Below are 26,787 nucleotides of genomic sequence, written 5' to 3'. Positions count from 1 at the left end.
TCCCTGCCCATTTCATGCTGCCATGTGGTTCAAAGCTCGCTTTTATTTTGTGCTGCTGGTGCCTTCATGTGCGGACAGTTTTTAGGGCCATTGATTGTATTTGTACTTTGTCCATTTTAAATGGTGAGTCACCTGGAAGATTTGGGCTGCACAGAAGTGTACCAAAACAGGGCTGAATCCATCCAGCCCTCATTTGCAAAAATGATTTCTGCTCACACAAGGGAAATTTCCCCTCCTTCCCTCCAGCACCCCCAGAAGGAGGATTCCCCCCTCCTGGAGGAAAGGTGTGGGTGTGTGCATGCAAGGCACATGTGGGTTGGTGGGAGGAAAGGGAGGGGACATTCTGTTGCAAGAGTGAAAATTGTTCCGCTCACGCAGCGGCTCAGTTGGAGTCCAGCCCAGCTCATCTGCAGGCATGCTAGCGTGTGTCTGTCTGTGAGCGATGCATCGCCACATCGGGAATGGGCCCAATTCTCCCCAGCTGCTTCATTCAAGAGGCTACTGCCACAGCTATCTAGAGAGATGCATTTTGGGAGTGAGGTTTAGTTAAGTTCTCCCCGCGACTATTCTGAGCGAATCAGTGCAGCTTTTAGTGTTGTCAGCAGGAGGGTTGGGTTGGAAAGCTCTGCTTCATCTTGGTTCATGGAAAGGTCAGAGCACAGCCGCAGCTGAAGGAACAGACTGAGGGGAACCACAAAACTCTATTATTGTTATTATTATTACAATAATAGAAATGATAAATTCTGAAACCAACAAAATATAAAAGTTAAAACTAAAATAAAGTGTACCAATTATACATATATGCATAAGTCTGCAATACAGTCGTACCTTGGTTCTTGAATGCCTTGGTACTTATATGTTTTGGCTCCCGAAAGCCGAAAACCCAGAAGTGAGGTTTACAAATGTTTACTGGAAGCCAAACGTCCAACGTGGCTTCTGCTCCTGCAGCCAATCAGAAGCTGTGCCTTGGTTTCCAAACGGTTCCGTGAGTTGAACTGACTCCAGGAGCAGATTAAGTTTGACAACCAAGGTACTACTGTACTTGCTTAGGTTTATTTTAGCTTATCTGAGTGGCTTCCAAGTGCTTCACTCAGGATGACCCAGCCTCCGCCATTTTTGCTGACTTCATCTGAACAGCCTCGTTGGAAGGAAATCCCCATCCCAATTAACTCCCCCTTTTCTTTACACAACTCTTGTACATCTCTTTGCACCTATAACTGCCCTCCTCCCGCCATTTGTTTCTTCTCACCCTTTTTCTGTTACCACCCAATTTCTTCTTCTTTTGCATGTTCTTCATTCGAGCCTACCTTCCTTACAAAAGACGTGGCAAACTGAGATGGGAACTAGGGGAAGAAAAGTGCGTGGAATCGGAGAACATTTTTTGGGTCTTGTGCCCAGTGCTATTTTTTCTAGAAAAATAGGTTATGGTGGCAATGGCGTCCACCTGAGAGGTGCCAGAAACGGGTTCTGGTGAATTCTGGCTGAAAAAAATGCCCATAGTACCTTAATCGAAAGAAAAAGTCAAGATAGCATTACTTTTCCCTCCGTTAACAGAGCTGAAAATGATAAAAATTAGCACTTGAATGGGGTTATTTGTCTGCAAACCATTTTGAAGTTAAAAAGCAGTCCTTGAACAGTCATACCTTGGTTTCCGAACAGTTTTGTTCTCTAACGTTTTGGCTCCCGAACGCCACAAACCCCGAAGTGACTGTTCTGGTTTGCGAGCTATTTTTGGAAGCCAAACATTCTGGAATGGATTCTGTTAGACTTCCAAGGTACAACTGTACTCATAACCCCTGACCCTATGTGGAGGTCCTGGGATCTCTAACCAAGTTTCAGCACCTTCATCAAACTGTGACTACCTGAATTCCTGGGAGGGGGCAAGGGAGCCAGGAAAAGTTGGTAAAAAAAAGAAGTTATAAAATTAGAGAGCTGATTCTCCCGAAGATCTATACTTTAAGCATGAGGATTCTCCATGTTCTGCCTATACCCAATGGCAGCACTTCCTACTCAGAAATACTGTATTTTTTGCTCTATAAGACTCACTTTTTCCCTCCTAAAAAGTAAGGGGAAATGTGTGTGCGTCTTATGGAGCGAATGCAGGCTGCGCAGCTATCCCAGAAGCCAGAACAGCAAGAGCGATTGCTGCTTTCACTGCACAGTGATCCCTCTTGCTCTTTCTGGCTTCTGAGATTCAGAATATTTTTTTCTTGCTTTCCTCCTCCAAAAACTAGATGCGTCTTGTGGCCTGGTGCGTCTTATAGAGCGAAAAATACGGTAAGATCACCTATGCTAGACAATCTCATCTCTATAGTAAATGGGACTTTGTCCCCCAAAGTAAAAAATGTGCATCTCTCACCTGGCTCAATTTGCCTTCTGAATAATAGGACTGTAAAGGAAAATAGCACCTTGACCGACTCCACCTTACGAGCAAAGGGAGGGAAAACAAAGCCCGTATCCCCCTCCCCCACCAAAAAATCCACCAAACGTGCTGGAGATGGCAAAGGGCAGTCAAGTTAAGAGTTCCAGCAATTAACAAGTTGAAATTGGGTGTATGTGTGTTAAATGGATTTATTATTCAGATACAAATACATCCTCTTAAAAGATTACAAGACTAACACTTTTTTTAAAAAAATGTAAGCTCAAATGGTTGTAGAAGACTAAGCACTGAGCCCAAAATAAACCTGTAAAAATCATGCTGCTAACCTGACAGGAAATGTAAAAATAAAGACCTGGTGAAAAGAAAGGGCTTGGGAGTTGACAACAACAACAATATTATTTTGCTCTTTTATAGATCCTGCCCGGCGCACTCAGGCTCAGACCCCCTTCTGTGGATGCCCCTCAAAACACATTTGGAAGGAGCAGGATTGTGCTGGCAAAGTAGGCTGCCAAGCAGCTGACCTAACTGCAGATACTGTAAAGGCAATACGCTACGTGGAACATAATTGTGGAAAGGAACGGGCGCTCTCTGGTTTCTGAAGATGCAATCAGGGATTTTGTAATGCAATCTTAAAAGCTGAGGATGGAAACCTCCACAGTACAATACCATCGTAGAGCAAAACGAAGTCTGACAGGGTGCTTGGTGAGAAAGTACTCCAATAAATAAAATGAGAGGAGAAGAACCATGAATCTTCTCTGGAACTCCTTGAAAGAAAGGTGGGATAGAAATCAAACAATTAAGTAAATAAGCCAAATAAGCACTTTATTAAGAAGTTCCATATCATAATAACCATAGGATGTTATATTATTTTGTGACTACTGCAATGACAATTCAGATTATGTTTCTTTGATATACTTTACTAAGGCATTTCTTTCGGGGGGGGGGGAAATCAAAGAATTGCACCTTAGATTTGCTTTAACTTTTTAGAAATGCTGAATGACACAATTTCCTTAGGAAGTTAATGGCACACGGCCACACACACAAAATGTTGGTGTTCCATTATAGTGATGAAGAACCTTTTGCTCTACAAATGTTGGTGGACTACAAGTCCCATAATCCCTGAACAAAGGACATGATGGCTGTGGCTAATAGAAGCTGAAGTCCAGTGGGATCTAGACAGCCACCCCTCCATTAGGGCAACTTGATGAAAATAGTGAAAGACCCGGAAAGATGATCTGTCTCAGTGACCAAATCTTAGCATAGCCCACTTATCTGAAGAAATGAGAAAGATGAAAAATATTCATCATACAAGAGCTTCAGTTTGGCTTGAAGTATTCAACGGTTGTGTTAAATTCAATGGTGAATTACAGAGGTTTTATTTTTGTTGTTTTCCCCATTTGGTGTACTTAATTTAATATGTTTGGCAGTGTCACTTCACATCTTGATCCAATTTCAGCATAGAAAAAGAAGCGCACGATGGTCAACTTATTCTGCAGATAAAAGAACAAGGAAAAGTTCCATCGATATCATGAAAGCATCATTATCAAACCTACTGTATTACAGTTTCATTTTCAGTGATATGCTTAATCCGGTGAATGCCATCTGATCCAGTGGCATTTGATATGAACTCTAAAATATAAAAATCCTCTTAATCTGTAATGTCCCAAAAGTATCAAGTCCTAACTGTGTGAAAAAGTTCATCTATACATGGAAACAGAAAATAGTAAATAAATACAGTGGTGCCCCGCAAGACGAATGCCTCGCAAGACGGAAAACCCGCTAGACGAAAGGGTTTTCCGTTTTGGAGGTGCTTCGCAGGACGAATTTCCTATGGGCTTGCTTCGCAAGACGAAAATGTCTTGCGAGTTCCTGAGATTTTTTCCCCGCTCCCCACCCCCTTTTTCTAAGGCACTAAGCTGCCAATAGCCTTTTAGCAGCTAATCCGCTAATCCCTTAAACCTTTAATAGCCGCTAATAGCCACTAAACCGCTAATAGCGCTAATCCGCTAATGGGGTTGCTTCGCAAGACGAAAAAACCACTAGACGAAGAGACTCGCGGAACGGATTCTTTTCGTCTTGCGAGGCACCACTGTACTGAATTATGTTAAATGATAACAATGTCCAAGGGCGGAGAAAGACATCTTCTGAGAGGGAGATCTGAACTTGCAAGCTGCTTTCAGGATGCTGAAGAAAAGTTAACAGCTGGTGCTCCCATGAAGATGGAGCTGTGATGTTGGAGAGGCCAAAAATAAGCCATACTGGGCCAGGCCAGGAGAGGAACATCAAAGGCCTCCCTTTCCTCTGTCATGACTCTGGAATGAGGGAGAAATTACACAAATCATTTGTTTCCCTTCAATTGGAATCTACCAGAGGGAAACTACATATAGGCTTGTGGTGCTAACCTACTTCCCTCAGTGTCAGTGGAAAGAGCCGTTTGCAAAAATAAATAAGCGTGTGTGTATGTGTGTGCGCAGTCTGGGTTTTTTGCAATCTTGCCTTCCTGCCAAATCAGCTTTTTGTGGCCTGAATATGTACATACTTGGGCCCTATCAATCTTGCTTCATGCATCTTCTGCTTGAAAACCTTTTTATCACCTCGCTCCTGTCCTCTCAATCTCCTCTGGCTTGTCCACATCCTTCCTACAATGTGGTAACATGTAACTGAACGGAATGCTTTGGCTGGGGCCAAACAAGCACTGACCAGAGTGATGCTCTGGCTTAAATTGAAGGCTTTTGCTAACTCATTCCAAAGTGGTGTTTATTAAATGTTTTTAGTGATCACACAAGGTTAAAGAGACAAATGGAACCATCTTGATAAGCAATAATCTTATCTTTCGGTCCCAGTCATTTCCGCGTCAACTCCTCCTCTCTCACCCCTCCAATGCAACCGGCGTGCTTATATTTTTAATGACACTGGGTGGAATCCAGCTGAGATCTTTGTGCTTATGGAAGGGTTTTGGATCCTTCAAACACTTACAGAAGAGCAGGGGGAGGAAGGTTTTGGGGTGGGTGGGTGTTTTTTTTGCCAATTTGCTCTTCTTACTGCAAGCCTGAATACAACCTTCTACCCTGCTCTGGGTGTTCCCTCCAGGAGCAAAAATCACCTCCATCCCTCCATTAGCAAAAGTATCCTCTTCTGTCATCACATGGAGCCAGCTGGATTCCACTCATAGACAAGATGAAGTTGTGGCAGATGGGGCACGAATGAAAGAAGAACTTACCAGTATGGAAGACTATCGCTTCTGAATATTCTTGTTAAACTTTCAAAATCTTCATTTTTGAAGTGTAATTCTTCAAGCAAAGTAGCCAGGAACTGCGAATATCCTTGGCTGTGCTGGGAACTTGCAAAGATGGGAATGTTTTGTGACAACCTGAAACACGATGTTGAATATTTAAAAATATACATATTTACAGTTCCGAATAGGGTGTGAGAGAGGGGAGAAAACAGTCCCTTTCATATAACCCAGAGGAAACTGTAATAAAGTCCAGTAATTATTAAACATCAAATACAGTGCTACCTCAGGTTACATACGCTTCAGGTTACATACACTTCAGGTTACAGACTCTGCTAACCCAGAAATAGTGCTTCAGGTTAAGCACTTTGCTTCAGGATGAGAACAGAAATCGTCCTCCAGCGGCGCGGCAGCAGCAGGAGGCCCCATTAGCTAAAGTGGTGCTTCAGGTTAAGAACAGTTTCAGGTTAAGTATGGACCTCCGGAACGAATTAAGTACTTAACCTGAGGTACCACTGTATATCCCTTGCCAAATACAATTACTAAATCAGCAGAAGCACATCCAAGGGGAATTCCTGACACAAGTCAGTGCAACCACACATAATGCTTCAGGACTATTCATTAGGATATGATATTTGACACCAAGGTCCCAATACAGAAGAGTCATGCAACCTTTGGCGCTTAGGAAGTCATGGGCAATCATTGTGGACAGTGGACCCAGATAACACACAAGGATATGCATCTTTGCATCTGTCTTCACCGCAGAAGACACAGGGCTGATACTTGTGCCTGAACTGATTCTTCCAGGAAGGGAGCCTGATGAATGACAAGTATTTGTGACAAGTTCGAGGTCTTATTGACCGGCAAGGGTCTGGAGGGTATCTGTTGAAGAGTTCTTAGAACTCAAATGTGAAGTTGCTGAAGTTCCATCAAAAATATACAACTTGTCACTAAAATCGGCCTCTGTATCATAGGATTTTAAAGTGGTCACTGTAACAAAGAAGGGATTGGGTGGTGGTCAGAAATTATAGGCCAGTTAGGTTGGATGGCCATTGGTCATGGATACTTTAGTTGAGATTTCTGCATAATGAACTAGATGAAGCTCATTGTCCCTTCCAACTCTTCAATTCTATAAGCTGTGTATGTGTTTGTTTGTTTTGATAAATATACTGAACTTGCCTTGTTACGTTTCATGATTTCTACAAAACGCCAGGAAACTTCCCCACAGAACAGAGGCCTTTCAGATGGTTATTTAATTTAACTTTACCCACCGCCCGTGGGCACATAAAATATGGATAAAATAACTCTCGGAAAAGGCAGGTCAATAGGGAGAGAGCGAAAGGCAATCAGAGCAGTGCATTTTCTTCGCTGTGCCTTGGCTCCTTGAAGTATCCGAAATCAGGCTTTGGAAGATCCTCAGCAAGAAGCAACGGTCAGACCAACAGATAAGCAGCTCAAGATATCATTTTATGAAGCTCAGAATGACGAGAAGAAAATCTTGTTACTATTTTAAAAGATCCACTGCTGATTTCCTCCCTTAACAGCACTGTACGTGTGTGTGGCTTTTTTTTTTTTTTAAAAAAAGGTGTTGAACTCAGGAGGTAAAATGTCAGTCCGTAAGAAGAAAAACCAGTCTGTCACATGTGAACACAGAACGGTAAAGCTGCCAGCAGGTTAAGGGTTTTCATCATTTCACATGCACCTCAATTCTAAAGTTAAAAAAATCCCAACACAACAGCAATTGGACTAACAGCAGCCCGAGTGATCATAGGCATCTGCAATGCTTTGTCCATGAAGCCACTTTCGCAGACCCCGAAGGTTCAGAGCAGCCCTCCAAAACTTTCCCCCTTCCCTAACTAGTAAATTTTTGATTCAGGCACCTCCCTTTCAGCAGCAAGCTTTGCCCATGTTGGCAGAGACCACAGCACCAAAGGGAAGTGGTTTTCAAACTGTGTTTGAGGGAACTCGGGGGGTTCTTCAGAAGCTTGGCAGGAATTTCTCAACTGGGAGATCAGCAATGGATAAGCTTACTTGGAAGAACGAGGCTGGCGTAGAGCGTAAGAATGTTGGACTGAGTGGGTGGGACCCAAGTTGAAATCCACAAAGCTTACTGGGTGACCCTGGCCCACTCAAAGGCAGCCACACCTACCTCACAAGCTGGTTGTGAGGATAGCATGGGGGTGGGAAGAAAACCATGTACAGTGGCTTAAGCCCTTGAATGAAAGGTAGGAAATTGGGGATAGGGAACCTTTTTTCAGACTGAGGGCCACATTCATTACTGGTTAACCTTCTGGGGGCCATATGAAAGTGACAGGCAGGGCCAGAGGCAAAAGCAGACGGTGCAGTGGGTGTAAATATTACCATTGGCTGCTAGGCTACTTTCTAGACACACTAGGGCACCTCTCTCTATCTGTCCTGGGCTGGCTGGATGCAGAGGAGTGTTGGGAGGCACCATCTGGGGAACCCCCAGGGGACCCCCAAGGGGAGAAGACTCAGAGCCAGGGGATTGCTAGCAGGACAACGATGAGTGGTCAGAAGTATCAGAGGGAACAGACTGGGAGGAGGAGGGGGTGTTGGAAGCTGAAGAGGCAACAGGGTTTAGTGAGCAGGAAGAGGCTGTGGCAGACAGCAGTCCAGAATCAGCGGCAGAGGCGGAGGAAAAGGGGGCCAAGAGGTAGCAATGAGTCAGGCTGGTGAGGAAGCCAGGGGGTCTCCCCCTCCTGCTGTGATAAGCTCCCCTTCCCCTGGTCCCCCAGAACCTGAAGAGGTATGAAGAGGGCAGAGCAAAGATGGGCAAGACAAAAGAGCCTCAGATTGCTTGGGAAGGAACCAGGGGAAGAGGAGCCTTAGGGAGCTGTGGGAAAGCGGGGACCTTCAGTCCTCGCAACTGCCTCATAGGGGCAAGTTCCACCAGAAAGAGTTGCTGTGCTCCCTAGGCCTGGCCTCCTGAGCTGCCTGGTTTCTTTGAATAAAGAGCTCCCTGAAGCTGTGTGAGTTATTGCTGATCTGCTCCGGACACCTGCCCTGACACTGTCCTCAGTCCAGGCAAGTAAGAAGCCATGTAAAAATTCAAGGACACATTCCGGCAAAAAAATAATTGGGGTGTGAAGTTGAGTCAGTGAGGAATGTGGCCTGGGCAGAACAGTTGTGGCTGAGGAGGCAGTGTAGACCAGGCAAAGTCCTGAAACCTATACAGAGAGGCCAGTTTTGAGGCGGCCCCCTCTACTGAATCCCCACTGTTATGTGCAGTCATAGAGGATTCATGGGAACGTCCTAGGGCACGCCTTCAGTTCACGTGAGGCCAAGAGGCAGCTCATCATCAAGAACTGAGTGGGCATCCTAAATGGCTCTCCAGAATTCTCTGCAACATGCCAATGCTAAAGTTCCCCCCCTGGCGCTGCTATAGGGCAGTGGGGGCAGAAGGCTAACTGAGCTAGCATGTTGCAACCTTGGCTTTAAGAAATATCTCTCCCTTTCCCTTTGCAATCATCTAACTCCCCCACCCCACTCCACAATTACTTCTAAGTAGTAAGGCAATAATTCAAGGTTTGCCTATAGGCGGCCACCTACACAGAGAAACCAAGTGCTGGGTTTGCACTAAAGAACAAAAAATGTACCATGCATCAGATCACAGACGAGAAAGCAGTGCAGCCTTGATACCCTTCCATCCAGCATATGGCAAATAGGCCTTGGCAAAGCTAAGAAAAAGCTAGAGTGTCAAGAGTACATCCAAACGACAGACCCCTATTAAGCTGCCTACTCCACAGATGCTACACAAGAAAAAGCTGAGTGAAAACTCATGTTAAGACAAGCAGCAGCACCGGGCTACTATTAAGCAAGCTATTAAGCGACAGCTGGTTAACATGAGCAGCATTTGCAATTCTCCCTCTTCCCTAACAAAATGCAGAAATGATAAATCCCTAGCTTTTTATAAAATACTTTCCCTGTAAGCAGAATCTGCCAGTGCGGTAATAATATGCACTCAAGTACTCTAGTATTAGAATATTTTAATTCTTCCCCCCCTTTTTTTTTTAAACCTGAAAGTAAATCTTGTAGACGTTTTGCAGCGAAGGTTATTTTCACTAACACCGATGTACCAGACTACATCCGTGCAGAATTGAATGCACATTGCTCAGTCTAACCCACAGATTATATTGCAATTACTGGATTTGTCCTAATATAATAAAAGCAGCTGATATACGTACAGTGAAGTATGCCCTGTTGATCAGCAAAGGATGTCCCAGGTAAATGTGTATAGGACTGTAGCCTTCCCCAAGACAGGACTAGAGTGACAGTAGCATAGGATGAAAATCACGGACACATTGCCCCTTGTCCACTCCTGCAGTGCTGCCAGAAGCCAAGCCACAGTTCAACTTAGTGTTACAGTAAGTGAGGGCTCAGTGGGACTTACTCCTAGGTAAGATAGCTCAGTTGGTTAGAGCATGGCGCTGGTAATGCCCAGGTTGCAGGTTTGATCCCCATATGGGACAGCTGCATATTCCTGCATTGCAGGCAGTTGGACTACTACAACTCTACGATTCTATTATTCAAAGTATGAGAAAGATCCAGAATGTGGCAGCTAGACTTGTGACTGGCAGTGGCCGCCGGGTCCATATAACACTGGTCATAATGGATTTTCACTGGCTCCCAGGATGTTTCTGAGCACAATTCAAAGTGCTGGTGCTGACCTTTAAAGCCCTAAACAGTCTCGGCCCTGTATACCTGAAGGAGCGTCTGTCTCCACCCCCATTGTTCAGCCCATACACTGAGGTCCAGCACCAAGGGCCTTCTGGTGGTTACCTCACTGTGAGAAGTGAAGTTGCAGGGAATCAGGCAGAGGGCCTTCTGGGTAGTATCGCCCTCCTGTAGAACACCCTCCCATCAGATGTCAAGGAGATAAAGAATGACACCATTTTTAGAAGACACCTGAAGGCAGCTCTGTATCGGGAAGTTTTTGACGTTTGACGTTTTATTATATTTTTTATATTCTGCTGGAAGCCACCCAGAGTGGCTGGGGAAGCATAGCCAGATGGGTGGGGTACTACTACTACTACTACTACATCATCATCATCATTACTGCTGCCATGTAGCACAATCTTATATCGTTTTCTTCAGGTGCAAGTCCAAATAAATTCAAGAAGACACAGGTGCAGGTAGGACTGCAAGCAGGAGTGTCTCGTCCAGTCTGGTGGAAATACTAAGTGAACTTCCTGGCAAGTGGGTCACTGTTCACTGTTGCTCAGAGGTGGCAGGGAGGTCCTTGCCGTGCAAACGTGCCAGCCTAGTCTATCCTGCGCAACTTACTGACCTTTCCTCCTGCCTCACCATCTCCTTCCCAGTAAACCACAGAGACCCACTTGCTGGGAAGCTAGTGTACGGCTTTGCCCCATCCAATGAGCCGCTACAGACAGCTCTAGCAATCCTACAATGCCAGGCTAGTTAGTAAATTTCATGGCTTTGTTTTTTCAAAGCTAAATATTTAATGGAATGTGATTAACGTCTCCCCGAGCGCAAGGCATGATGTATCAGTGCGCACTTCCAATAAAATAATTCAGTGTAGCCCTTAACGCATACACAGACAAAAACACAACAGTCCTACAGTCCATGTTCTGCTGCCCCAGGAGCTTCAATAAATCATTTGCCCAACAACAGTTAAGCAATATGACGGGGGAAGATTTCTTAAGAACTGCTTACTTAAAATGCACATTCCGCATCTGAAATCTGACATCGTGACATTCATTAGAAGCGTCCCAAGGAGCAGAGTGAAACATAAACCCCAAATGACCCATCGCGCCTTGACTTAATCATGTTAAAAGGTTGTCATGAAAAAGATCCTGCGTCTTGTTTAATGTTTAAGAGTTCTGCTTTTTCCATGGCACCCCTGAGCCACAGGTGGAGGAGAGACTGGATGTTCAGATAAAAGTCATCTGGGCTGCTCCCAGCGCCATTCCTGAGATCTTCCATGAGTGACAGTCTCAAAATGCCACTATTATATCAATGATATAGACCTGCTTGGAATACTGTGTATTGGGGGCAACAACCCCTGGAAAAAAGATATTACAGAACCAGGAAAATGGCAACTAAAATGATTGAGGGGTTAAAATGCTTTCACAATATGGAAAGCAGGAGTGCTTAGGCTTTTGGAGCCAAACTTGAGTGTGATTCTAACCAAGTCCAGTCTAAAGTAAGCCTTACTGATTTCAAGGCGGTTTACTCCCAAGTAAGTGGGATTAGAAGTGAAGCCTAAGGCTGAAATCCGGTAGCTTTTATCCAAAGCAGCACCAAGATTCTTGTTCAATTAGCGCAAAGATTTACCCTTGCGCAGCCGAACTTAGCAGAGTGACGGGAATAGAGCAGACATAGAGTCCAGAGAGAGAAAAGAAACTAAGAATACTTTTCAGAGGTAAACGAGATCACATTTGATAATGAGAAATAAAACAGAGAGGTTCTTCCTCCAAAATAATGTTTGAAAAGTGCGGTGGTGTGAGGCTCACCCACTTTTGGCAGCATTCTGGGACTTCTACAGTGCAGGTAAATGGATGCTCCAGCCATTCGGATCTATGTAGGGTTTGCTCCTTAGCTTTTTTCTTCTCCCGAAGATATCCCACAAGGCAGTGGAAGTTTGGGATCAGAGTTTCCTTTCTCCCAAATGGGCTCCCTTCCCATGTTGACAAGCCCCACCTGCCCCTCGCTTCCCTCTACAGCACGTGCAGAAAACGCCTTCTTGACCGTTGGACTATTTGTCTCATCTGCTCAATCTGCCAGAGCCTGTCTTTGCACATTGGGAAAGGTTTGAGACCCATTGGTTAAAGACATCATCACTTGTATGGAAGAGACATCACCCCCCCCCCAACATTTATAAAGTGCCCTCCATTTAGGCAATACCCAAGCAGTGTTCCGAAATAGAATATAAAACCTAATACAGATAAAAAGTCAGCATAAAAACTTGAAAATAACCTTTATAAAAAAACCCAGGAGCTTTTTTATTAGGAATTGGAGGTACTGATATCCCAAAAGAGCAGAAAAGACTTTTTATGTATGCGACAACAGCCGCACGGATGCTACTAGCCCAGAGACGAAAAGAATACAAAGTCTCTACCAGAGAGGAATGCCAAACCAAGCTGTTGGAGTACGTCAAACTGGCAAAACTGACCAGAAAGCTCAGGAACCAAGAAGATTTCAATAAAGAATGGGGGGAAATTATAATTTATCTAGGAGACCATTGTAAGCAGATGAAAACATTAGCAGGATTCTAATAACACTTGCAATGTAGCAAATATCATGGACAATATGGAGAGATATAAAATATGGATTATGAAACAATATGCAGTTGAAAAGGTTGACAATAGGAATCGTGGAGGAGAGGGTGGGAAGTCTGGAGATTCAGAGAAATCTCTAAATGTGGATATGTATTTTGTATTGTTATAATTAAACACTTATTATTTCAAATTATATATTATTTCAAAACCAAAAAACCCCAAACAAACTTGAAAACCAGAAAGTGTTTAAAACCACAGAAACAAAACTGATTGATTTGAGAAAGCGTGGGAGAAAAGAAATGTCTTCAACAAACGTCAAAAATAGCAGAATGCCGGACGTTGCTTCACTTTTGAGGCAAGAGAATTCCAGAGAACTGGTGCTAAAACACTTAAAAGACTTTCGCCGCAGGGACATGTGGCAGCATTAGCAGGTCTTCTTCCACACACACCTCTGAGTGACCAGGGTGGGATGGAAGGGGAAAGGCAGCCTCTCAGATCCTGCCCAGATGCGTATAGGGCTTTATAACCCAGTAGGAAAACCCTGAATCTAGCTCGGTAGCAAATTGGCAACCAGCGTAGCACTTTCAACGAAGGTGTTGCACGCTGTTGATAGACTGTCCCGTCGGTTGCCCCAGTGAGAATTTCTCCCAGAGGCTGGCACTGACAATCGGAATATACAGTGCACAACCAGCTAATACCAACTGTGTCAGCCGTAGAATTTTTATTGGAAACGTTCTGCCTAATTCTGCTCTGCTTTCTCATGTCTCCGCACAAAGTTCAGCTACTTTTTCTTTGCCCTTTCAGTTGCCAACTACATGCAGGTCAAGACGCATTGCAAAAGGTTGTGGGTTTTTTTTTGCAGCTTGAGCCTCATTCTGAGAAACTGTTCAGTTTTCAGAAAGCTCCCTCAGAATAGGAACCTGCTAGGTTAATAGATTTCTCTATAGCTATGTATGGAAGCTTTGAACTCCTTACTTATTGCACAGATCTCCTGGCAGATCTTCTGACCATGTCAGCTTCTGAATTTCCCTTTTGTTTTTGACTGGTTCTGTGCAGAGCTATGTGTGCCCATTGAAATAAACGGGTTTGTGTAACCAACTTTGCACAGCAATGCAGGCTCCCGTCTCCCTTTGGCCGATTAACATTATATGTAATTTTATTATTTTATTTTATTTTATTTTTATTAAAGATTTTGTTGATTTACAAAAGTGTGTGCAATGTATTATACGTCATTTTAAATGTGTGCGGTGTGTGTGTTTATAGGTTTGCTTTTGTTTCATTACGTATTTTGTGTTCTCATTTTGTACTTTTATGTTGTGAACGGCCCTGTGATCTTTGGATGAAGGGTGGTATGCAAATCTAATAAAATAAATGAATAAAGAAATACATGTAAAGTGTGTCGAATGGACTTCCATTAATGCTGGATATCTGTTTGACTTAAATTGTTAATTAGTTCTGAATATTCTGATTCTGAGAATATTGTGGTGAGAGGATCCCAACCTATCTTTAGCTAATCTTCACAGCCCTGTGGCTGATATTCTAAAGAAATCTGCGATCAGAAGGGTAAGCCGGGTCCTAAAACATTTATATCTTAGGTCTCAAAAAGGTAAAGGATGAAGGTACCAGATGTGCCTCTCAGCGGCGTAGCATGGGGGGTGCAGGGGGGGCTGGCTGCACCGGGCGCAACATCTGGGGGTTAGGGTTAGGGGGCGCAAATCCACAGGTTAGGGGGCGCAAATCCACGGGTTGGGGGCGCAAATTACTTGCCTTGCCCCGGGTGCTGACAACCCACGCTACGCCACTGGTGCCTCTGTGAAGAGGGAATCCCATAGCTTGGGGGCAAGGTAAAGCCGATTCCAAAACTCCAGAATGTGGTTATAGATTTATTTTATGCCCTTTATGCCTCCCTCCCTTTCCCAGCCTCTTACATACTTGGTGTGCATGTGCCACACATTCTCACACACATTCCAGCACATTAAAGTCCATGACTTTTGCTAAACCAGCCCTGGTGTCCTGAGTGTTTCAGCATCAGAGCAAAGAAGGGGTTTCTATTGCTGGCTAGGCTACTATGGGATTGGGCTCTAATCTGTATTTTGGGGGTATTCATGATCTCTAGAACTTGCAGAGTCCTTGAAAACCGCTAGTAAAGCAAATCATGAGATGTTAAAAATATTTCATCATGTAATTGGTTTATTTGGTTGATCAGTCACAGATAACTGCATGAATGACATTATTTATTTCAGCGCAGACTCTTGTGATTTACATTAATCTACACAATCTGGCGCCTTGAAAGCGATGAAAGGGCCGATTGTAATCTTATTCTGACCTCCTTGTCTACCATCATAGCCTTCTTTCCTGAATGAAGTTTTCTGATTCAAATGCCCATAGCTCGTTAATTTCCTTTATCTAATTGTATTTGAAGCGATGTGCTATGTAGAATCCTACTGTGGCAGCTACTGACCACGGTAATCTGTGCATTCACTCAGAATGGATCCACATGATCGTATCATGACCTGACTTAACCATTCACTGTTCGGTGGGCCTGAGCAAAGGGCAGCTTTCCCTACCCCAGTGCAGGGTCAATGCAACCCATGGTACTGACATCTTGCAAGCGGTTTGTTCCCCTTTATGAAATTTTAAAGCTCTGTTCCAGCAGGGGCCCAGAAGGGGGCCACAGGAGAGCAGACATTTTTGTGTGCTGGGCTCCCTGTTTGTGGAATGCTCTCCCCAAGGAGGCTCTCCTTGTGCCAGTCTTTAGGTGCCAGTCCAAGACACCGTTTTATTAGCCAAAGGCCTGGCAGATGAGCTATCTGTGGCCTTTTGAACTGCTTGTGGTGGTTAATATATGAAATAGAAGAATGTATAATACAGTGGTGCCTCGCAAGACGAAAAGAATCCATTCCGCAAGTCTCTTCGTCTAGCGGTTTTTTCGTCTTGCGAAGCAACCCTATTAGCGGATTAGCGCTAATAGCGGTTTAGCGGCTATTAGCGGCTATTAAAGGCTTAAGGGATTAGCGGATTAGCTGCTAAAAGGCTATTAGCAGCTTAGTGCCTTAGAAAAAGGGGGTGGGGAACGGAAAAAAATCGCAGGAACTCGCAAGACATTTTCGTCTTGCGAAGCAAGCCCATGGCAAATTCGTTTTGCGAAGCACCTCCAAAACGGAAAACCCTTTCATCTAGCGGGTTTTCCGTCTTGCGAGGCATTCGTCTTGCGGGGCACCACTGTAGATGAAATGTGTGATGTAATAGGAGGAATATGTATTCGGTGAAAAGTGTGCTATTATGAAGTATAACAACAACAGCAGCAGCAGCAACAGCAGCAACAACAACAACAACAGTGTGGATTGCTCCATGGGGAAACTGATTTTCTTCCAAGTGGACACGGCTTAAAATTGCGCTGTAAGAAAGAACAAAAGAATTTCTCTCTCTCTCTCTCTCTCTTACACACACACACACACACACAATGCTCCATGTAATCAGTTTCCCCATGGAGTGATCCACACTGCTGGAGAACATGTGTGCATATTGCAACCACATTAATAGGACTACCATCCTGCCAGTTCAGAGCTCTTTACTACTTTGTTAGTGAGTACATCAAAGTGGTGAAAGGTTAACTCATTCACATGATTCTGTGTATGGATCAAGATAAATGGGAATCAAACCTGTGGCGAATCTGCCAAATGCCGTATCCCAGATTTGCAGCGGAGCTTTCACACATCAGAAGGGCGCCATCATTACTTGTATTAGAAAATTGCAAAAAGACAACCATATAAAATACCAAATAAAATTACGATTAAAACTTACGAGTTTTTCTAATATGAAACCTCCTTAATCCAGAAGTTTCTATGTATATAAAGAAAAGGAGATGTAACAAAACTGTTAATTCCCAGGATTCTTTGGGGGAAGCCATGACTGTGTAAAGTGTTTTAATATTGCTTTAAATGTATAGTGTAGAAGTAGCATCAGTAAAGATATTCACTGGTATAGTTTATTTAAATATGAACCAGGTCCAGATAATCAATTACTTTAATTAATTCTGCCTGAGGAAGGAAAGAACCTTTCCTAGATTCCAATTAGTGCCTCCTACAGTCCTTGAAGTCAGATTAGCAAAAAATATCATACAACATAAACTTCTGCCACTGTGGTTTCATTGAGGGGAAGGATCTCCCTCATTATCTGTTTAATTATTTTCTGACATAAGGCACTGGAAGGAAATACTGATCTGATTTTTTAAAAAAAGTGGTACCCTGATTTAAAAAAAATCACATTAAGTTACTGGATAAGTCTGATTTTATCACTTATCTCAATTTTATTTTTGTACGTTACATGAAGGCAAACAGTTACCAAGAAAACTAAATCTTGAAAATGGCTTGATGGAAATCAAAATCTAGTTAAATAGCGGGCTCAGCTGGATTTGAGAATCATGTCATTTGACGGGTTTTCACTGATTTACGCTTAATTCTGTTCTACTTCTCATCACGTTTATTGTATTATGTCTTACACACAAACCCCAGCCATATTCCAATGTTTCTGTTGCGTTGCTTAAAACCTTCACATTTGGATCGACCGATTGCCAATTATTACTGCCTCCTTCGGACATTTTTGTTATCGGGAGCTAAGTTTTAAAAGTCTTCCCTTGTAACTTGCATTTAAGTTTTAAATGCAAGCTCGACAAAACACACATTGTGGCAGGGAGAATCGTGTTAAAAGCAAAAAGAAAAAAGAACCCAGGTGCCTCTAGAGTGAAGATTTTCCATTAGAATGCATGAATATTTGATGGCTGGTCTTGAATGGGAGCATCTAGCTTACCAACATCCACATGCAGCATGTTTAAGGGCAGACCCAGCGCAAGGTTTTCACGCCATTTGAAATTCCCGATCAAGCCAATTTTATCGGGACAAAAGTAATCCAAGGCTGCAGTCCTAATCCCTCCATGTTGATAGCTGGTGTGCTTGAGGATGCTCAGTAGGCCCCTCTCTGCTAGCCTGTCAACCTACAAACAGGTCACTCTTTGCTGGTGGCCAGCAAAAATAGGGTGTTCGGGGGGGGGGGAGGGTGTCTGAGGTCTTAGATCCAAGAGATCTAAATCCATAGGCCTCCTAGCTATGCAGCACACATTGCAAATATATATATAACCCCCCCCCACCCCCACCTTCTACCCTTTCAGATGCAATGTTCACTCTGCTGCTCTGGTTCTCTCTGGCCCCATTTAAGATTGCTCTGCAAAACATTTATTTTTAATAGTAAATATTTACGCTAGATGTTTTAAAACTGCCTATGAATAGCAGAGGAAGGGGGAAAGCCTGTGCCAATTTTCACCCCAAAACGCACACACATTTGACCAACAGGGCAGGCTTGCATTTACTTCGATGAATCATAAGAACAGATTGGCCTACATTTTGATTTCCATATTTGACATCTGCTTTAACAGATACTGAATCCTCTTAAGGAACAAAGGCTACTTGGAGTCCAGTTTTAAGTGCCACCCAAAGCTCCTTTACTTACAGCGAAGATGAATTTTGCAGATCAAGTGCTGCCTATGTTTTATTTAAAATTTCATTCGGGTATGCGGATGGGTTCACAGCCTGGCGTTGACGCAAGTTCTTTTATTCTTTGATGGGAAACAAAACTAAATGATTCATTTGTGTGTGTGTGTGTTTTGTACACTTACAGGCAATACACTTGAATCAGTGCTGCAAAAAAACAACAACCACCCCAACGCACAAACGTTTTCAACCCATCATCGTGCAAGGACTGAAGTTCAACCAAATGTTAACTTAGCTGACTGCTCCCACTGCTGGCAGGCTCACCTCATGCAGCCCAGCCGAGCAGCCCTGATTTAATCACAATAATGGTTGGCTATTTTCAGAAAAGCATGAAAGCAAAAGCACGGCGGGGGGGGGGGGGGAGAGAGATGGTTTCACTTTTCACTTCTGATATGCAAGCCCATTGATATTGCTCACAGCTGAAGGGACGAAAAACTGTTCCCTTGCATTAAACAGAGCAACTGGGTCTCTCTAACTCGATAAAGCTGTTTATATGGTCTGGTTCTTTCTAGTTTGATGCTTGCAGGCTTTCCACAGGCAGAATCTATTCCTGCGTCGCAAGGGGTTGGACTAGACGACCCACGGGGTCCCTTCCAACTCTATAATTCTATGATTTAGCTTCCCACGGTGAGAACATGATGTTGGAGTATGTGGGCTTTTAGCCTGACCCAACAGGTCTCTTCTTATGTTAAGACCAGCTTTGTCTCAAAGTAACTCACTTGCCAACGGCTTCTCGCGTGTAGAGATCCCCTTCATTAATCCAGACAGGAAGGAAGTGGAACTTGATCAGTAGGACACCGATAAAGCAACAGGGTCAGTGGCGTAGCGTGGGTTGTCAGCACCCGGGGCAAGGCAAGTAATTTACGCCCCCTAACCCGTGGATTTGCACCCCATAACCCATGGATTTGCGCCCCCTAACCCCCAGATGTTGCGCCCGGCTCCCCCTGCACCCCCCACGCTACGCCACTGAACAGGGTTATTTATGTACGCCACGACACTGTCCTGTGTATTGTTAGCCCCAAAATGGAAATCGAGCGGAGTTTCAACCAAAGAAGAATGGCAACTTAAACTGATGGAATATGCACAGCTTGCGGATCCAACTTATAGAATCAGAGAAGAATAACATTCGTTTAAAGAAGATTGGAAAATGTTTATTGACGAAATGGGGGGAAATTGTGTACACTTGAAAACGTTGCCAGCATTAAGATAAATTCAACAGTGTAAACAAGTTTTGATGGAAGTAATAATGGAATACTGGATGGCTTAGTTTATATAAAATATGCAGGGATTTATGCTTTGCAAAATGAACCATAGAAAGAGAAGAAGGGTATTTGATATTTTAAGGTTGTTTAAATGAATTTTCTAAATGGTAAAACAGGAAATTTAATAAAAATTAGAGAGAGAGAGAGAGAGAGAGAGAGACTGGGCTTTAGCTGCTATAAAGTGGAGCAGCAAAAGTTTTGCCCAGAGCCAGTGTTTGAAATCTGCAAATCAGCTCCACTGGCTGTCGCTCCGATTCCAGGCTCAATTTAAAGTGCTGGTCATTACCTATAAATACACCTCTACAGTTCAGGACTCAGGAGAATAGGAAGATACCTTCTACTGAGTCAGATCATTGGCCAGCTGATTCCTGACTGTCTATGCTGGCTGAAAGCAGCTTTGCGGGGTTATAGACAGCAAGTGTTTTCCAGACTCACCTGGAGATGCCAGGGATTGAACCTGCGGCCTTCTGCATACAAAGAAACAGAATTAAAGGTCTGTCTCCCCCCCACACTGTCCAAGCTACACCTGGCCATTTCTCCTGCAAGAGAAAGGCAACCCTTTTGTGTCTGTCAGCTGCTGGCTATCACAGATAACAAATGCAAAGAGCTTACTTCAAAGATGTCGTATCAATGGAGCATTATAATAAAATCCTTTCATCAATAGACAAATGGGGGGGGGTATATTTATACAGAAGAACTTCCTTATACTGTTAAGGGTATGGAGAATCAGTATAGCGAGGCAACAATCTGCACAAGGCACATAAAGAACTAGGGCTGGAGGAGAAATTTGGATTGGTCTGTATTCTAATGCAATTTGTCGTTCCCAAAACAATACATGAACCAAACTGCAGCTATCTTTTGCAATGAACACTTCTCCAGCTTTTGTGATCCAACCAACCAATGTCCATATTAGCAAAAACAAGCATACAAAATTCATTATATTAGGAGAAATTGTTTGCAAAAATGTGTATGTGAGGAAAACGGCACACTGAAAGACTGCTGATTTTTCGGGAGGGCATATATATATATATGCTGAAATGTGGGGAAACAAGCAAAAAATAAAAACTGACCAATTTGTCCATCCTTAATTTTTTTTTTAAAGAACCTCGCAGAACAAACCTGCTTGCAAGCTAGGAATTGCCAACTTGAAAAGTCATTAGTGTTTATTAGAAATACGATTCTATTACTCATGTTTTAAAGAGAAGGCAATCTTTCTATTATGTGAATGTGGTAAAGGTAAAGGTAAAGGGACCCCTGACCATTAGGTCCAGTCGTGGCCGACTCTGGGGTTGCGGCGCTCATCTCGCTTTATTGGCCGAGGGAGCCGACGTACAGCTTCCGGGTCATGTGGCCAGCATGACTAAGCCACTTCTGGAGAACCAGAGCAGCACACGGAAATGCCATTTACGCTACCTATTTATCTACTTGCACTTTTGACGTGCTTTCGAACTGCTAGGTTGGCAGGAAGTGAATGTGGTAGGAGATATAAATCATTACCTGTGCAGCTAACAACTGAAACTGAACAGCGTCAAATGTGGGGCAGAGGACAGAGTCTCAGATCAAACAGACCCAAATTCAATATCCTTGTTCAACCACTGAAGCTGAGTGACCTTAAGCAGCCTCCCCCAACCTGGTGACCCCCAGATGTTTTGGCACATCACTCCCATCAGTCCCAGCCAGTTTTGCCACTGGTCAATGATGGTGAGAGTTGCACACTGCCACCTGCAAGACGCCAAGCCAGGGAAATCTTAAGTTATTCATTGTTGCAGAAGCAGTAGGTTATGGGATGTGAGGGAACCGGGCCACCACCTTGGGTACTCTTGTGCAGAAAGGCGGGAGATATATTTGAAAAGGGGGGTGGAGTTCAACCCAGTGGCGTAGCGTGGGGGGTGCAGGGGGGGCCGGCCGCAAAATCTGGGGGTTAGGGTTAGGGGGCGCAAATCCACGGGTTAGTGGGCGCAAATCCACGGGTTAGGGGGCGCAAATTACTTGCCTTGCCCCGGGTGCTGACAACCCACGCTACGCCACTGGTTCAACCTAGCCTACCTTACAGGGCTTTTGTGAAAACACAAAGGGGAGGGAAGGGAACAGACTCTGTAACAGAGAAAAAAGCTGTTTCTTGGGTCTCAGTAACCATGGCGCAAAATTTGTTTATGACATCTTTGAGACGTGACCAAATGCATAGAGAACAGGCAAAGAGATGAACAGGTTTCCAAAATATTTAGCAGATATGAAAGACAGCGGATTTTTTAATAAAAGAACACAGACTCATAAATCTCTAGAATGCATAAAAAATAAAAATGCATCACAAAGAAGCCATGCACCGCTTTATAGTACTTTACAAAATGCTTATGGGAAAACTTAGGGAAATACGGATTCAGATGCAAAGGGAGCAGCAGATGGAAGAATGCCAGAATAATCCACTTAGGTAAACATATCATCAATACAAGACTCTATGAATTTACTCACCTGCACCCAGTTACTATGGAAACTACAACCATAAAACTGATCATACCTTCGTTTTAAACTTTCTAAAACAATAATCTGCTTATCTTCGTTTCAAGCCAACAAGCAAAGCCAAACACCTGGAATAAGGCAGCTGAATCAAGAGATGACTTTGGGGGCTGCGGGAAGGGGGGAACCTTGCAGCCTCCTTGCGCAAGCATTTAAGAACATCCAAAATGAAAATACATTGCAAAAGTTAAGTACATGTATGGTGCACCGCTCAATACTTCACTCCGATTACTTGCCCTGCACTCCTGTCATATTGGGCAGCATACAAAACACAACTCCCAGTACTTTCAGTGGGGCTTGCACTGAACAATGTAAACTCTGAAAATTTGTACCGTCTTTTTTATGATTAGCTGATTTGCAGGCCTTCATTGGAGGCTCTCAAAATCGGGTACAAATATCCTTATAAATCTGAAACATGGAAGTCATTCATTTCAGTGTCAGAGACAGGACCAAGCACCTGACAGGGAAGGACACTTGCCCAGAATTAAATGGGGGAAGAAATCCTGAAGGAAATGAAGAATCTCCTCCATGCACACTTAAGACAGAGACCAGTGATAATTTAGAGGTTCACATTTGTTTATTTTATTTGTCTACCACTTAATAATCAACTTTCTCTGAGCGACTAACAAAAACACTGAAAACCATAAAGATTTAGAGAAGTGAAACGAACAACTGCAACGGCCCTCCCCCTTGCATAAAGAATACCAAGCCATGGTTTGTTTTTAATCATTGTTTGTTCTACAAACCGCAAATTGTCTGGCAGACAAGAAAACAAGCTGTGGCTTGTTTTGTTTTTCATCTGCTCTGTCTTGTGGCGTTGTAGCCTGGGAAATGTCTGGGATGGGGTAGCCAAACAAGCCCATGGCTTAAGCAAGGCTGCTGGGTTCAGACATAATGCCAACTCACAGTGAGAGCAAGCCAGGCAAGCCATGGTTTCAGGCAGTGGCTGCTTGGTAGAAATAAACCATGCTCAGTCTGCTTGGTTTGCATATTTAAATGAGCCACAGCTTTGTGTTGTGTGAACCGTGCCAGAGCAAATTAGAATAAATAAAACCACTAGCAGGAAAACGTTAATACAGCCAAGCTAAATGCACTTTAAAAAGGTCTTAATGTTAAAGTACCCAAGAAAATAAAAGTGTATTCACATTTTTCTGTTTGTGGAATGGATCAAGATTTAGATCCGTGGTTCCCAACATGGGGCACATGCCCCACGGGGGGGGGGGATTTGATTTTTAAGGGGGGCAATTAAAGAATGAGTTATTAACAGTGAATGGCCTTTTAGGCCTCCAAGTGAATAGGAATTCACTTTTTGAATAATAAGAATTATATGTCACGGGGGGTGGGGGTGGGATCAGGATTTTAGAGATGCTTAGGTGGGGTGTGGCCAAAAAAAGATTGGGAACCACTAGATGAAGAAGAGGATTTTTGCAATGTCACCTTTCCTTTGCATCACTAAGGGCCACATCCCACCCTTTTTTGGAGGGTCCCTTGATCCTCTGCAGCAGTTTTTCAAGGGGTACAAGTGGTTGCAGGAGAAATCAGCAAACATTCCTCCCCCCCCCTCCTCCAAGGGAGTGTCCCATGGCCAGAATCAACATGCAGTTAGCCTAGATTTCAGCCAATTGATTTGGGAGGATTTTTGAATGATTACCATTGGTATGGGTACACTTGGTATAAACACACACCCCTTCCAACTTTGCATATCAATGCAAAATTACTGGGACTAACATTGTCGTCATATTCTTTGGAAGGCAGGCAATAAAAATGATGCTTTGAACCAAAAGGCTCCAGCCAGCCAGCATGTTTTCATTTTAACAGATGGAGAGTGCTTCAAGGTTGCAAATGTTTGTATTGAATATATTAAAGTTAGGCATTAATAGGAAGCGGATGCGTTTCCAATCACAGATACAACAAATGCTCTGTGCCATTTATCCTCTGATAATGCCTCAAACAGGTTTGTCCGATGGGTGAACCCAAAGCCATTTCGGTGCCAAGCTTTTATGCCTAAATCCTGTTGGTGGCAGTCCAGTGGAAGTGCAATAACTTCAGGTTGTCTTTTCTTCAGAGCTACTCTGATTACAGCAGAGTGTCTTTGCATAAGGTGGAGAATGGACTTTTGGAATTGTGTTTCTTGATTTGCTTTGGGCCATGCAGAATGCCCAGGACAACAACATAAGAGGGAGGAGGAAACTGCCTTTCAGCGAAACTAAGGTGCTTGCACACACTCACCTTCTGCGCTTTCCAGGCGTGGTCCGCGCTTTAAAGCTCTGTTTGTTGCACTGCAGCTTTAAAGAGCAGGGGTTTTTTGGGGGGGGGGCACAGAGCTTCAAAGCAGAGACCTGTGCCTGGAAAGAGCATGGCAAAAAAAGTGTGGATAAACCCTCAACCATGAAAATACAGAAGAGAAAGGGTTGGATCCAGTGCATCAGAACCACCAGCACAAGGGATCTTGCACTAGCAGAGATCTGTTTCTCAATATTGTGTAACACAGGGATGCAGCACAACAGGTCCGCTGGCAGAATCATTATAGAAGAGCTTGTGCTAAAGAAAATACAGTAGTACCTCGGGTTAAGTACTTAATCCGTTCCAGAGGTCCGTTCTTAACCTGGAACTGTTCTTAACCTGAAACACCGCTTTAGCCTATGGGGCCTCCTGCTGCCACCGCGCCGCCGGAGCACGATTTCTGTTCTCATCCTGAAGCCAAGTTCTTAACCCAAGGTACTATGTCTGGGTTAGCGGAGTCTGTAACCTGAAGCGTATGTAACCCGAGGTACCACTGTATAATAGAAACCCCCCCCCCATCGATTTTCCTATCTTCTAAGCATTACACATACAAGTGCAGTTGTCTGCTTACAGAACCTCTGCTTTTGCAAAACCAACCACTAGTGCAGCTGTGTGGGACATCGTCCAAGCAAAGGGCTGGATCCCAACCGCCCACAATCCCTTGTGGGTCATTTTGACAGGTGGGCAGGGTTGCTCAGCCCACTACTTCTCTTTGAAGGACACACGACCAGTGCCAGTGGTCTGATTGGCTGTGACCGAGCACCTTCAAAGGCCACTTTTAGCAGTTGTGGCTTCCCTCAAAGAATCTTGGAAGCTGTAGTTTGTTAAGGGTGTGAGGAGACCCCCTACTCTCCTCCCAGAGTGGTTTGACAATCAATTCCTCTTCTCAAGGAACTGGGAATTCAAGATTTTGATTCTCCTTTCCCACCAGTGTGAGGAGATGACAAAGGTCCTCTTGTTAGCTCTTTGCCTCTTTTGCACAGGAGACAAATATATCTAGCTCTGCAGCGCTAACAATCAGGCTGGGTGTAACCAGCAAAGGGAAGCAAGGTGATTTGCATCCGAATTTGATCAGATAGTGGCAGTGAGACGTCCTGTCGGTGACATCTGGCTGATGGTTCAGTGGTGGAATTCTCGCCTGCCACATGGGAGACGTGGGGTTGAGTCCTGGTCAATGCAACAGCGTGATGTGTTCAGAAGGGCTTGCCTGCTTTGCATGCAAAATATGCCAGGTTCAATCTGCAGCAGATAGGACTAGGAAGGAATCCTGCCTAAAACCCTGGAAAGTCCCTGCCAGTCAGTGTCAATAACATTGAGCAAGACAGACCAATGATCTGGCTATGCTCTGTCTCCATGGCAACATGGTTCTGAGTACCAGTTGCTAGAAAATGCAAGGGGGGAGAGTGCTCTCGTGCCCAGGTTCATGCATGTGGTTGGCCACTGTGAGAAGAGAATGCTGGACTGATCTTGCAGGCGCTCCTTATGTTCCAAATCTGATGACCCGCACATTGGTCATTTATAAAAGGGAAAGCATCAGCTCAAGGCTAAGCCATGCAACCAACATCAGGTGTAGCTCAGTTTTATGGAGTCATCCCCAGTCCTTTGCCTATTTAAAAGGTTAATTCTGTGTCCAGGGCAGCTGTCTACCAGCTCCATCTGGTACGCAGGCTGAGACCCTACCCGCCCGCGGAGAGTTGTGCATGCTCTAGTTATCTCCCGTTTGGACTACTGCAATGTGCTCTACGTGGGGCTACTTTTGAAGGTGCCCTGGAAAATGCAACTAATCCAGAATGCAGTAGCTAGATTGGTGACTGGGAGTGGCCACCCAGACCATATAACACCGGTCCTGAAAGACCTACATTGGCTCCCAGTACGTTTCCAAGCACAATTCAAAGTGTTGGTGATGACCTTTAAAGCTCTAAACAGCCTCGGTTCTGTATACCTGAAGGAGCAGGTATTGTTCAGCCCGGACACTGAGGTCCAGTGCCAAGGGCGTTCTGGCGGTTTCCTCACTGCAAAGTGAGGTTACAGGGAACTAGGCAGAGGGGCTTCTCAGCAGTGGTGCCCACCTTGCGGAATGCTCTCCCATCAGATGTCAATGAAATAAACAACTATCTGACTTTTAGAAGACATCTGAAGGCAGCCCTGTTTAGGAAAGTTATTAATGTTTGACATTTTATTGCTGCATTATTATTATTATTATTATTATTATATTGGGAGCTGCCCAGAGTGGCTGGGGAAACCCAGCCAGATGGGCAAGGCATAAATAATAAATTATTATTATTATTATTATTAAAAATAAGTAAGCCCT

At 44.0% G+C, this 26,787-nt stretch overlaps 1 protein-coding gene and 1 long non-coding RNA gene across 4 annotated transcripts in view; one reads left to right on the top strand and one right to left on the bottom strand.

Moving 5' to 3' along the window:
• Positions 1-2,006: 2,006 nt before the first annotated feature.
• On the top strand, positions 2,007-4,594 carry LOC310679612. Its single transcript, XR_014512395.1, has 3 exons — positions 2,007-2,021; positions 2,283-4,103; positions 4,464-4,594. It is a non-coding gene; the product is annotated as an uncharacterized lncRNA (long non-coding RNA).
• RPAP2 (RNA polymerase II associated protein 2) overlaps positions 3,186-26,787 on the bottom strand; it is a 51,318-nt gene continuing 27,716 nt past the window's right edge. For 2 of the 3 annotated variants that reach the window (XM_083444905.1, XM_083444904.1), the window contains exons 12-13: positions 5,601-5,750; positions 3,186-3,870 (exon numbers count right to left, since the gene is read on the bottom strand). In XM_083444905.1, the coding sequence (XP_083301031.1) occupies position 3,870; positions 5,601-5,750 (151 nt within the window). In that variant the 3' untranslated portion in view covers positions 3,186-3,869. Of the gene's footprint in view, positions 3,871-4,554; positions 4,693-5,600; positions 5,751-26,787 lie in introns of those variants that run through there. The other variant, XM_083444903.1, reaches the window with a different exon arrangement.

The sequence above is a fragment of the Podarcis tiliguerta genome, assembly GCF_965153285.1.
Source record: "Podarcis tiliguerta genome assembly, chromosome: 6".
NCBI classification, from domain to species: Eukaryota; Metazoa; Chordata; class Lepidosauria; order Squamata; family Lacertidae; genus Podarcis; species Podarcis tiliguerta.
The sequence above is the reverse complement of the archived record's forward strand: the minus strand, read 5'-3'. Positions and strand labels throughout refer to the sequence as shown.